A 13,031-nucleotide genomic window follows, 5' to 3' on the forward strand; every position below is an offset into this window, starting at 1 on the left:
GGGGGGGTGGCATAATGCTACATGTCTGCGGCATGATGTCCCGGTGCTAGACATTATTATAAACTGCCACACTGCAGACAGCATAGCAATATCACTGAAAAATTATTAAAGCTACATTAAAAGTCTAAATCACACACACACCAAATAAGGTAAAATATCACATCATTCTCTTTAAATTGTATTATATGTAAGTTAGGGTATCAAATAAGTTAGGGTATATATATATATATATATATATATATATATATATTATAGGTAGTGCATGGAGATGGCTACTTTGAGATAAAAGGAAAGGGTTTGAAGAGATAGCAGGAGAATATAATGCTTTGATAAAAGGGCAATGTTGGGCAGTTAGCTAACAGGCTTATCTATTTTTGTATTATATAAACATTAATGAAAGCTTGATTTGGAAATGATTTATTTTTATCTATGTAACATTTGCCAAAAGATAAGTATGTATTGGTCTCCTCAAATACGGTGGATGGTAGATGTTTCAGTATATCATGTATGCTTGTAGAAAAATCTACACGTTGTTGTTTTGGATTTAACACCATTTTTCAGCACATGATATTCTGTACATAGCAGCCAGCATAACTGGTGGAGGAAGAACCCAGAAAAATCTCTGGAAGAACCACTGACTCACAGGAAGCTACTGGAAAGCTTTTTTGCATGCCCATGGTAGCCGAGCCTGAGACACAAATCCACGCAGACATATGTGCAATGTCATTGATATGTAGAGACTCAGGAAGATCCATCTACTCACAGGAAGTTACTGGCAAGCTTTCTTGCATGCCCATGATAGCCAGGCCTGAGACACAAATCCACTTAGACATATGTGCAATGTCATTGATATGTAGAGGCAATTACTTTATACCACTTGGCATCCTAGGGCTCCTTGAACAAATCTACACAGCTAATCATTAGAGATGAGTGCATTCTATTTCCAGTCACAGCTGTAATAGAAATTTCATGGTTTAACTTAACAATTGTCACTTGTCACCTTGAAATTGGTAACATGAATCAAAACTGTGTTTGAAAAAATTACTTTTGGGAGTTGTCTAGTTTGATAGATTTCACTGGACTGGAAAGTTGGTCAGGCAGTTTCATTGACCATGTTACTGATTAGGTGGAGACTACTTGCCTGAAACCTGTACCAAAGTAAGGACTTGAAAGTTAGTGGGCACTCACCAGTTAATATGTACTTTTGAGAGAGTGACGTATGTAAGGTGAAGTAGTTCACATTTAAAACATGCACAATGGAGAGAATGTTGGCATACCTGTATGCTACATTAATGTAATGTGGATGATATTTCTTTGGATATTGTACTTTTGGAAATTTTACATGATTTAAGCACACTGCTAACTAAAATGACTGCTCCCTTGTGTTAAAAAATCAGCCTGAATTAGTCTAAAGTACACTATACATAGCAGCTATTAAAATAGGGAAAATGAATTTTGCCAGACTAGACAAACCGGCTTCTGAAAGTGCAATGAATGAATTACCAAATATATAAAATGAAAAACAGTTATTGGCTCTTTTTTATATAATTTACCTGTGAAGTTCAAGAAGTGAAAATGACCAAGTAGAGCTAGCACTTTTTTGAAAGGTGCACATCTGAAGTAAGGCCAAGCTGTATACTCTATAACCCATAGTACACCCATCAATCATACACCAAAAGAAAGGGAATTAAAGGTTCTTTGAATTATACCTAAGATATACAATGTCTTTTATAAATACCCGGTAGCCAGTACATGTATAACCAGTGAGGAAAGCCAGGGAATTTCTTTTTCTTTAAAATCTTAACCCTATGCAAAATATGTAATTGTAGAGCACCACCTTAGCAAATCTGGTATACTTGCAAATATTACAATCAAAACAACTGGTGAGAATTTGTTTTTTTACATTGTAATTCCCTATTTTTTTGCTTAGGGTAGTAAGTATTCACATTATTATGTCTACTTTAGAAGATGTAAGCCTGTCCTTGAAATTGACTTTGACAGTGTATTATGAAATAAAGGAGCAATAGATGCATCATGTTGTGGGCTTTCATGTAACAGAAGGATGCAGTACCTGTAAACAATGTATGAAGAATTGCTGATGAGATGACCTAATATCTGTCCAATAGCACGGTTCTGTTATTGTTGCTCTGCTTAAACTATTTGGAGGATTGACATGAAAGTTCACACACACATTCATCCCAAGGCCTTTTTGGTTCTATATGAAAATAGTGCCACTTGGATATCCAGTATGGCTGCCACATTGGCCATCTTGAAAATCATGTAGCCACTTCTGGTCATGTCAACATTAAGTTTCTACTAAGATACTTTATGTGATGTCTAGTTGGTCCTAAATAAAATGGAGCCAATCTGACATCCAATATGGCTGCCAATGCATCTTTGTAAGTTGGCACTTTAAACATGGGAGGACTTGATGTTACAGTGAACAACATTATAAAGGGCGAGTACCATATAATACATGTTGGAATACACCTAGGTATAAGGCAGTATTTAAAATATGGGATGGTTTTATGGTCACCTTAAATGGTGTTTTGAACAAGGACACTATATTCTGAATTCAAGAATATAAGATTCATATAATAAAAACTTCAGAACTTTACAAGGATACTCTGTCAGTTATATTCAGTTATATTTTTGCATTTAATAAAAGTACTCAGAAAAGGTAGCTTTTTTTAATAGTATTAATACGTTACCAGATGCTGTTGCATTGTTTTCCTTGTCCAGGATGCCATGTCCCCAGTCTAAGCTAAATATACTCACCTTCAGTTAATAAATGGAGGCCCAGAATTGAAAAGAACATGGTCTATTTTCAGAGTCATAGTGAAGACTTTAATCAGTAAATTTAAGATGTTCGCATAGTCCAATACCTGGACTGTGGTAAGAGTTTGTGTGTGCCAGGTTGCTCATTGAAATTAGCCTTCACTGTTTTGTTGGCCAATTATATACCTTTTTTCTCCCAATTTATTGGATTATTTTAGGGTGCTTGTGTTTCTGTTGCTGATTTTGAAGGGTTTTTGTCATTTGCTCAGCAAGTGGAGCTTAGGTTCATTGTTCTGCTTCTCAGAAACCATCATTACAGTATGTATTACCTACCTTTTGTTTGGGTTCTCATTATTGTGTTCTTTTTTTCATAATTATGCTCTTCTAGTGATAAATATGTCAGAGGATGTTGGTAAGTGCTGAGCACAAGAATGCCATATGGGATCCTCGTGCCATCTGCCAATCCTGCACTGGTTGTGCACACTTGGACAGATGAAGTGTATGACTTGGCAGAAAGTCACAAAATCTATAGAAGGAATAGGAAACTCCCTGCTTCCTCATCATCGGAAGATGGCCCCATCCATTCTCAGGAGAGGACTGGATTGCTTCCTTGCTAGGGAAGTCAACTGTGAGGCATGAACAAAGAGCAAATTCCATGGTTTCGAGATTGCCCAAAGGCCAAGGAATCCTGATTCTTTTTCCAGTACCATCAATGCCAGTGATAAATAGATCCTTGGCTCCTTCAAGGGAGAAAAAGAGAGAGTAAGTCATGCTTTTCTGGAAGGGGTGTGTAGTCAGATCTTCATAGCTGGATCAGGCACCAGCCACCAGGCACATATTATTAATTGAGCAAAAGGACACTGGTTGTTGATTGTCAGTCTGGGGACAGGGATCAGATCGAAAACCACTGCCTTTGCCTGTCTGGTGAAAGGAATCGAATCGGTATTCCCCTCTTCCCAATGTTCCCTTCCACCCCACCACCCACACCTGTTAGTAAGTCTTTTTCCCATGATATCATAGGCATCACTCCCTTGGTTTGAAGGAGTTGTGTCCGTAGATCTGCTGTCACCTCCATCTTTGTCCAACAAAAAGGAGACTGGCCACCACTCTTCTCCAAGACTTTAAAGAAAGGATCACTGGTCTCATTCACCTAGGAGGACAGCTAGTACGGTTAGTCCCATTACCCCCAGAGAGCATTTACAGGATAACACAAGCCCTAATTCAAAATCTCCTCCAGACAGAGATGCTGGGAAGGACTGTCCTGTCTCACCTCAGGACTGCAGAGACATCGTCACATTCTTCAGATAGAAACAGCAACAACAGACATAAAAGCAGCCCCAACTCAGAACTCCCTCCTGCTCTTCTGCTAGATAGGAAGTTGTTGAGACCAATGGAGGAAGTCCTTAGACTCATCCCCCTTACTTAAATATGGAGGTAGTTGGCCATTAGAAATTGCACTCTCTCTTGCAACCTCTTTCTCATACTAGGTTTGGTTGGGCATCACAGATAATGTGTAGGATACAGATTTCTGGTGAACATCCTCTATCATGGACCCCTCCCCCCTTTTACTATCGTAAATACTCGTGTATAAGCCCATTCCTGTACAAGCCGACCCCTCCCCCACCCCCGACTGAATTGGTATAAACACTAAAAAGTGCATGACCCGTGTATAAGCTGACCCACAACTCCATGACATCATAAGATGCACACCAGTAAGCTCTAAATGCATTCATTTAGGCAAACTTATATTAACATAAGTTACACGTATATTTCTCGAAGGTTAGCATCTATGATTATTAAAAAGAAATTGTTTGTTAAGTAATTTATTTAATTTTCTGTTTTCTTATTGTTTCTGCCTAATTCAGATTTTGTGTATAACTTGATCGAACGATGACAAGAATTGAGCTTTAGCGAGTTGCTGTAACACTGCCTCTCCCTTTTGACTCAATTATTGTTTGTTTATGCATTATTGCATTGACATTTAATATCAGTGCACCCATAATTACCTTTTTTTTTGACATTGAAATTGTAAAAACCTAACTCTTTAAAATGTGATTCCAGTATGACATCACAATAAACAACAAAATGGTTTGATTCAACGCTCACAATTAGGCTATTGAACATATTTACATAATGGCGCCACCACATGTACATTGTGGGTTTAAGCATGCACTGAATGAAGTACATCCCTTTCATTCGAATCATGGGCACCACTGCACTAAACTTTAATGATATCTCCTAAATACAATAATGAATTTTCTGAAATTATACTAATGCTTTAAAAGCTCAGTTGTAGTTTTCTTTGACGTAAGCAATCTTACACCATACCTGTCAACTCGCATGCCAGGAGGGGAAAAAAACTTCCTGATCTTTAGGGCCATTCCTTGCAAACCTCCCGATTTCATAACATTTACCAATTTTTGCAGAGATCTCCCGATTATTACATTATGTCTTAGATTTTCATTTATCCTTAAAAAGAAAAGTCCAACATAGATATATTGTATGCAATCTATGGAAGCCATTTTCTGTTGTATCACCTTTAATATTGTTATGACCACTTGTTCTTGGGAAGAAGAAATCTACATATAAACAATGTAGACTGTGGACAGTTTTCCATTGCCCTACTTGGATGTGTTAGCCTGATAAGATAACGTGTTATGGTCATCTTGGACAGCATATCAGTAATAGGTACTTCATTCAGGTAAACATGCTCCTGTTTGCATGCAAGTCTGGAAACTCTTACAATGGTCAGTCTTGGAGGAAATCGCTCTCAGAGTCCACCATATTATGGGCAAAAAGAATACCCTGGCGGACAGCCTGCCCAGGCAGGGTCATGTGGTCCTTGCAGAATACTCTTTGTGCCATTTGGTAGCAGAAATACTTCAGCTGTGGGGTAGACAAGTAGTGGACTTGTTCACTATAAGACAACATGCTCCCTTTTTATGCCTCTCCAGTGCCAGGTCAGATGGACTGGGTGGAGGATGCATTCAGTCTGAAGTGGACATTCTGTACAGTTATGTTTTCCCACCTTTCAATTAGTTCATGTTCTCCACCATATCCTGTTCCCCAGGTCTAGGCTCATCATGGCCCCTGACCCCCCCCCCCCCCCAATTGAGCATTATTGCCAACTGCTTTCCCCAGACTAGGAGGCAGTCCACTTGCAAAGTGTGTGGAGAACCTTCCATAATTGGTGCAGTAGGAAATGCATTATTCTGGCACCCTTTAAGTGCATTTGCATGCTTTCTTTTCGTCCTTTTTGAGGAAAGATAATGTTCTGTTTCTGCTATTATATGACTTTAGGGTTACCCTTTCCAACGCTGGGTGTTCTGCTATTGGTTTGGTCCCTCATCTTTCTGATTTCATCATGTATTTTGTTAAAGATTGATATCTCTAATTAATGCCAAGATGGTACCTTTCGTGTGTTCTTTTGGGCATTATCTAAACCCACATGCAAATCTTTGAATTAAAATTTCTTCAAGAACTTTGCTCTTAAGATAGTCTTCCTGCTTTCTTTAGCATCAGCAAGGTGGAGTGAGCTTCATATCTTGTCAGTCAAAAAGGGTTGTTTACAGTTATATTTTAGTTTTTCTTCTTTGGCAATCTGGGTTTTTGTTTAGTAGCTCCAGTTTCTATTGATATTCTCACTCTAAGTCATATTTGTGTTATGATGATCAAGATAGGTTCCTTTTCCCAATTAGGACTGTAAGGTTTTATTTGAGAAGTTAGAGTCAGAGTCGTCTCTCTGCTGGTCAAAAGTTCCTCTTATATTTCAATGGCCACTGTTTCCAGGTCAATTGTCCTCGTTATTAATATAGTGTTTCAGTCCCTCACAGAGAATCTCCTTTCTTTCATGAGAATTAAAGTCCATGAGCATAAAGCTGTTACTGCTTCTTGGGCCTACTTGAATCCCTCATTGGATAACATATTGAGGACCACCATCTGGCAATCTGGCACCACTGTACCTTTTCATTCTTTTACCAGAGTGAATACATTTACTCATTAGGTCCAATCTTGAAAAGTACTGCATGTGGTCAACCCATCTACCAGCTGACAGTAGTTAACTCTTGTTCCATAAGGGTACGTGCATTTATTTTTCTTGTACCAGTTTTTGTTTGAGGCCTTGAGTCTCTCTCCAGTTTGCTAAATTCAGCAATGCAGTTAATAGCAGGTAATTTATTATTGCTATTGAAATTTAGTTTGATTATATAATACATACCTGCTGCTATTTCAAAGATTCCTCCCCTCACTTTGCTTAGATATCCTGTGGTCTATGTATGTAAGCGATCAGACTGGGATCATGTTCTTTTCAATTCTGGAGGGAGTATTTACCTGGGGACTTGGAGCCACAAAAAAGGAAAGCAGAGCAACAGTTGTGTTAAGTATTACATGAATAAAATATGGGGTCAAACCCTACCATCAGATCAACCCGGGTCTTCTGTAGTGTTTCATTGGGCAAAGCACTTTACTCCAATTCCTTTGGCACTAAATAACCAAGTTGTGTTTCTATTTTGTAAAACCAAACTTACCAAATCCATTTTCTATGTAGAAATTGAGTTTTCTTCTTATGTGTGCTACATGTATCTATGATATAGCATCAAAAATTAACAGCTGTCAGACTTTCATTTTGGCATAAACTGAAAATGTAGGCCCAGCATGATTTATTTGTCACAGAAACTATGCATTTTTTTACAAATGGACCTGGTAGCCAACAATCAATCCCGTGTTTAAATAAATACTATGTTTTAACTAACATGGGATGTATGCAACAAAAAGTCAGCATTAAAATAAATACAGCCTGGAGTTTTGTTTTGGTTTTTCATTTGGGGGGGGGGGGTTCATATCTGGTGCAGGACTATGCGAACATCTTAATTTTGCAGATCCAATGTGAAGTGGAAGCTGAACCATCATCTAAAACCTCTTTATATGTACTTGTGTTTTACTCAGTCATGGCCAAAATTGAAAAGTCATCAAAATCTGGAAAATATTGCCCGATCAGAATACTCAGTATAAAGTGTACATGTTTTTCCTGTATCTTATGTGTTAGTGATTAACCACAATTGTTTTTACACTTATTTTGGTTGCTTTTTTGCTAGGGTCATTGGCTCCCATATAGGGTCATTGGCTCCCATATAGGGCCTGCAGATTACATTTACTTTAGGCCCATCTGGTCTGTGTCATCTTTAGCCTTGTTTTAAACATGGGTCCTTTGGGAGTGTCACTACTGGACAAAGAATTCCTCTGATTCCCTATATTGGGTGGTGCTTTTTGCTCAACCCTGCTAAGTGATGTAAAAATTTCGAGCTAGTGCAGTGTTGATTGAGAGAAGAATATTTAAAAATGTTCGCTATAAATCATCTTCTAGCACTAATGTTTGTGCACTTTATTATTGAATCCACGTTTGCGAGAAGCAAGATGCAGGAGTCGCTTTGTTGCAAAATCATTGGCGGCATATGGCCAAGACTTTATGGTTTTGTTTTATTTTTATTATTTGCTTTCATTTCCTATACCCCTTGAGTTAATTTCTTCGTACTTTGGATGAATCATTATGAAGCTAAGACACTTCATCAGCAATATGCTTGACTCTTTGATTTGGAGGTTAATGAGAACATCATAGAAAATGCACACAATTGTTTTTTTAATGTTTTTTTAAAATCATTTATTCATATTTCCTAGGAGCCCTGAGTGGTCTAAAGCACTCACCGTTAGGGATCACTGCCATCTCACCTCTGTCTGTGTGAGTTTGAGTCTCGGATTCGGCGAATGTGGTTATGCGAGAAAGCTTGCAAGTAACTTCTCATGGGTCAGTGGTTCTTTCCGGAGTTTTCCCGGGTTCTTCCTCCACCATTTATACTGGCCACCATGTATAGCCTTCTTGTTCTGAAAAATGGTGTTAAACCCTACAACAACAACAACAACATCAACATATTTCCTAAATCCCATGATGGATTTTATTCAAGCTTAAGATGAATCATTAAGAGGTAAGACAGTTCTGTGACATGCTGGCACATGCTCTTTTTTTTCCCTTTGAGGTCAAGGTCACAGAATGGCAGCAATTTTTTCATCACAGACTCTATTTTTGGGCTTAGGCCTTCTCGTTAGATAGAAAATATGGTACAAGTTGAAACATGTCTGACCAGAAAATTTCATGGCTGACTTTTGAGAAGATAATTCTGGCCAAAAATTAATGATCTATTGCACGTATATAGATTTAATGTTATTTAATTATTTTTCAGTAATGTATGTGAAGCTCCCAGATGGTGTAAAAGTCATCTCCCAAGCAGAAGAAGCACCACAACAGAATGGGGTGACAACCACCACAAAATATGAGATAGTTAGGGCTCCAGAATCAAATGACACAGATAGTGATGGAAAGGACATCAATGGTCCAAGACGAAGTGTTCGACAGGCTTTGCGGATGAGAAAGAAAAAATTCCCAACTATTCCCAAGATAACAATCAAGTCCATAATGCCCCATAAGGGTGAGAACTATGAAATGAACCCTATTAGAATTCTAATGTTATTATTTGCACAAGTTTGGTTACCATGCATGTTTTAAAGTGATATGTTTTAATGCCTATGGGGGAAAAGATTATTTCATAATGCGTGATTATCACCAGTTTTGTCACACAAAAAAATCATGACCAGATTCAAAGAAATAAAAATTGTTACCATCTTGAGTAACATAGAGGTTTTTAAAAACTTTGCATATGATTGGATTATAGCCCAATGTCTTTTTATTCCCACAAAGCCTTTGCCATGATTCCAAAAGGTAGGAAAATCTTTTTAGGGAATTACAGCTCACTGATATACAGTACATGCATTGTGGATTACGGAAACGTCATGTTCCTGCGGTGGAACATAATCCATTCATACTGTTTCCACCATGGACTGGTTATAGTGGTTGTTTTGGATTGTCCTTGTCATTGCTCGTAGATTTTGGGTTAAGTTTTATTGTCCCAAATAGAAAGTCGCAGCATTATAATTAAGTATTAGATTGTGTGGAACTTAACTGTTGGCTGATCTACACTGACAGTGCAGAATTCTCATTAGTGTTGCACACAATGCCAATTAATATTCAAAGACTAGCCAACTAAAATGCATTCAGATATATGTATTGTGAGAGATGAAAGAAATATTTCTGAACAGAGAATCCTGAGACTATTTAGTAATTCACAAAATATGCAAAGTTTAGTGTTAGTAATTTTAATGAGAGAGCATCTGCTTTCAAAGAAACAAAAGGAGAAAAAAATCATATAAATAATAGTGGGTCTCATTCCATTATTTAAATAAAAACTGCGAGAAATGCTATGATTTATTTTTTCATTCCCCCAGTAGCTTTTAAATTGTTTGCTTCACATGTTCCCACACAACTAAATATACACCAAGCTATTCAAAATAAACCTTTATTTATTTCAAACCTGCGATCCTTATGATTTTGCCGTTAAGTCTTACAGAAATTAACATTAAAATATGGACCTACTGTACCCAGGTTTCATGCTAGAGTTGGTGGAATCGGTCAATGAACCAGATTAGCGTTATCAGAATACCTCATCACTTTAAACTGCGTGTATTTTATGGTGTGAAACATCTGCGTCATCAAGCTGTTGCTTTGTTTAAAATGGTGTCCAACAAGCAAGTGGTAAGACAAAAGGGACATTAAACCTCTTAATAAAGAATAAAATATAATATTCAGATTCTTGGGGCAAAAAGCAAGAATGGCAACAATTACTTCTAGTGGACATCATGTGGTGATTTGAGTATGCCACATGGCGGGAAAGATGGCTGCCGTTGCTTTGCCATTTTTGTCTTTACAGATTATGTCAAGTCGAGAGACATCAAGAAGCCATTCTTTTACATAGAGTTTGGAACTGCAGTTTGTGAAATTGTACTGGAGGAATTAAGGTTAAAGTACAGTTTACAAACTTGTGAGTTGACTGTTGGTACCTCAGCCTTGAATCATGGTTCTGGACTTTTAACTGCACATTTTCTAGCTTGTCATTTGCAGTACAGGATATTTTGTTACTGAAAAATGTTCCAACTTATGGAGAAAAAATATAAAATGCCTTACTGAGAAGGTCTTGTTAGGGTTGGCAGTCTCCGTTTTGTACTTTTAACCCAAATATGCTAGTCCATGTGACACATTTTCTCAGGAACTAGATGTGTTTACTTTTATTCAGACAGTCTGAAACATGTGATGCTGCATTCTATTACCAACATCTTAAAAAATCTACTTAGAATTGCTTGTTTGGTCCTTTGATGACTTTTATATTTCCAATTGAATAAATAAGTTGAAGCGATGAAAAAGCATAATCAATTAAATATTTTTGTTTGGAGATAAACTTGTATACATTATTTTCAGTCAATACTGATACTGTACATTGTTGCAGTCTGCATGACAGATACTTCAAAACTAATCCTGAATGTTAAGCAAATATTGCTGATCAGTTTAGTTACTAATTTATACCAATTATCCATTTTAGAAAGTTGACATGAATACAGATGAAACATTTTTTGCCCGAAAACACAGACCAAATGCATATTTATACAAGGTTAAGCAATGAGGCCAACTGATATTTTGTCTATACTTGCCCAGGAACCACATAATGATTGGGAACCACGACTGTAAAAGTCAAAGGAATAACCTTTGGAATCCAAAGTTGAATTCAAAGCACTATTAATCCAAGGTTAAATGCCTGCAGACATTTCATGTACTTGGCATAGGAAATAAAGGGTGGGGCTGGTTAGTAAGTGTGGATGGTGGGTAAAAATGTTTGGGTTTTTTTAATGTTTTTTTTCTTCCATATTGCAATAGCAGTTAACTTGTTGTAGACATCCATCATATCAAGGTCATTTACAGTTCAGCAGAAATACGTGCTATTATGCAACTTAGTTATGAAATGAGAATCTGCAGTAGATATGATTGCATTTGCAATGCAATAAATAGCCTCAAGTAGCATCAATTTAGTTTTGTACAAGTGGAACTTCTTATTCATACTTTCTTTTCCTTATTTAACTTTAACTGTATTATGCAGAAACTGAACACAATAATATCAATAATGACTTGTATATTAACCAAATTTATTGACTCCAAACTGGCTTTAGAGGTTGTAAATCCCAAATATGTATTGTTTATTGTGAACCATGCATATTAATTCTATGGTCATCATGAACATTGTCAGTGTGTTCAGTTTGATTTGGCCTAAATAAAAATATGTGTTTGGTATTGCACTAGTTTTAAGATATGGGTGGGTAAGTAGTTTTTTTAAAATACATTATACATATTATAATGATATGTATATATAATGTACTAAGCACTTAAGTCATAGGCTGAACCAGCTCAGTTAGATACACAAATCAAGAATTTTTTTAACAGGGTGGGGTGGGGTGTGCTTGGGTTGTCAGTGAAAAACAGGAATGGTTGGCTGAACAGAAACACGTTTGTTTTTTGTGTCTTTTTGCAGTTACACTAATTCATTTGACTTTCAATGTCTTAAAATATCTGAAGCTTAAAGTTTGTATATTTTAATTATGACCAGCTTTAACTAAAGAATGAAACTGAAGAAAAAAACATTAATAACAGCATAATAACACAATTAATAGTACAATGCTGTTGGGCATTTCTGTGTACTTAAGGTTTCAGTCTCCAATATTGAAGCAAAACATTTACCGAATTTGACTGATTGATGAAAGTAAAATAAAGCAATGCTTGCCATTTGAAAAGAGGCAATTGTCACCAGAATATTCTGTTCAAAATAATATTAATTTTGGACATGTGATACCACCCTCGTGTTTTCCTGACTCGCAATATGTTGGCATATTCTGCACACAGCTTTGAAAAGATGTAATATTTATCCATCTGGCTTTAGACTGTTGGGGTCATCATTTCAGTCGTGTAGTTAGGTCAGGTTTATAGCTAATTTTACAAAATTCAATGTAAAAATGCCAGTGAATGGCAAGAGATATTAAGCAAACTAAACTGATCTTGTAAAAAAGTTAGTAGGTTCAACATTTTATATAAAAAAATAAGCTATTATGTGGAAGACAAACAACAATGAATAGGATGTCATGTGTTTATGTCTTGTTGATGGGGGCAAATTAGTAAAGAATTTCAAAACAGACTATATGCCAGGGAATGTCTTGAGAATTTATGTTCTAGCGGCAAGTTGACATGTTGGATAGCAGATGATTTTGTATGTGTGTGATAACTTCTTGAAAAATTGGAAACTTGGATTAAAATGCAGTATTGTTTTTTA

General features: G+C 36.7%; 1 protein-coding gene across 1 annotated transcript in view; it reads left to right on the forward strand.

Annotated features, from left to right (window-relative positions):
- LOC149807492 (uncharacterized) overlaps nt 1-13,031 on the forward strand; it is an 80,408-nt gene that overhangs the window by 24,068 nt on the left and 43,309 nt on the right. Inside the window, exon 3 of the mRNA XM_089967161.1 lies at nt 9,012-9,257. Within this exon, the coding sequence (XP_089823287.1) occupies nt 9,012-9,257 (246 nt within the window). The remainder of the gene's footprint in view (nt 1-9,011; nt 9,258-13,031) is intronic.

This window comes from Sinohyriopsis cumingii, chromosome 1, assembly GCF_028554795.1.
Source record: "Sinohyriopsis cumingii isolate HCF-2022 chromosome 1, ASM2855479v2, whole genome shotgun sequence".
Classification (NCBI taxonomy): domain Eukaryota; kingdom Metazoa; phylum Mollusca; class Bivalvia; order Unionida; family Unionidae; genus Sinohyriopsis; species Sinohyriopsis cumingii.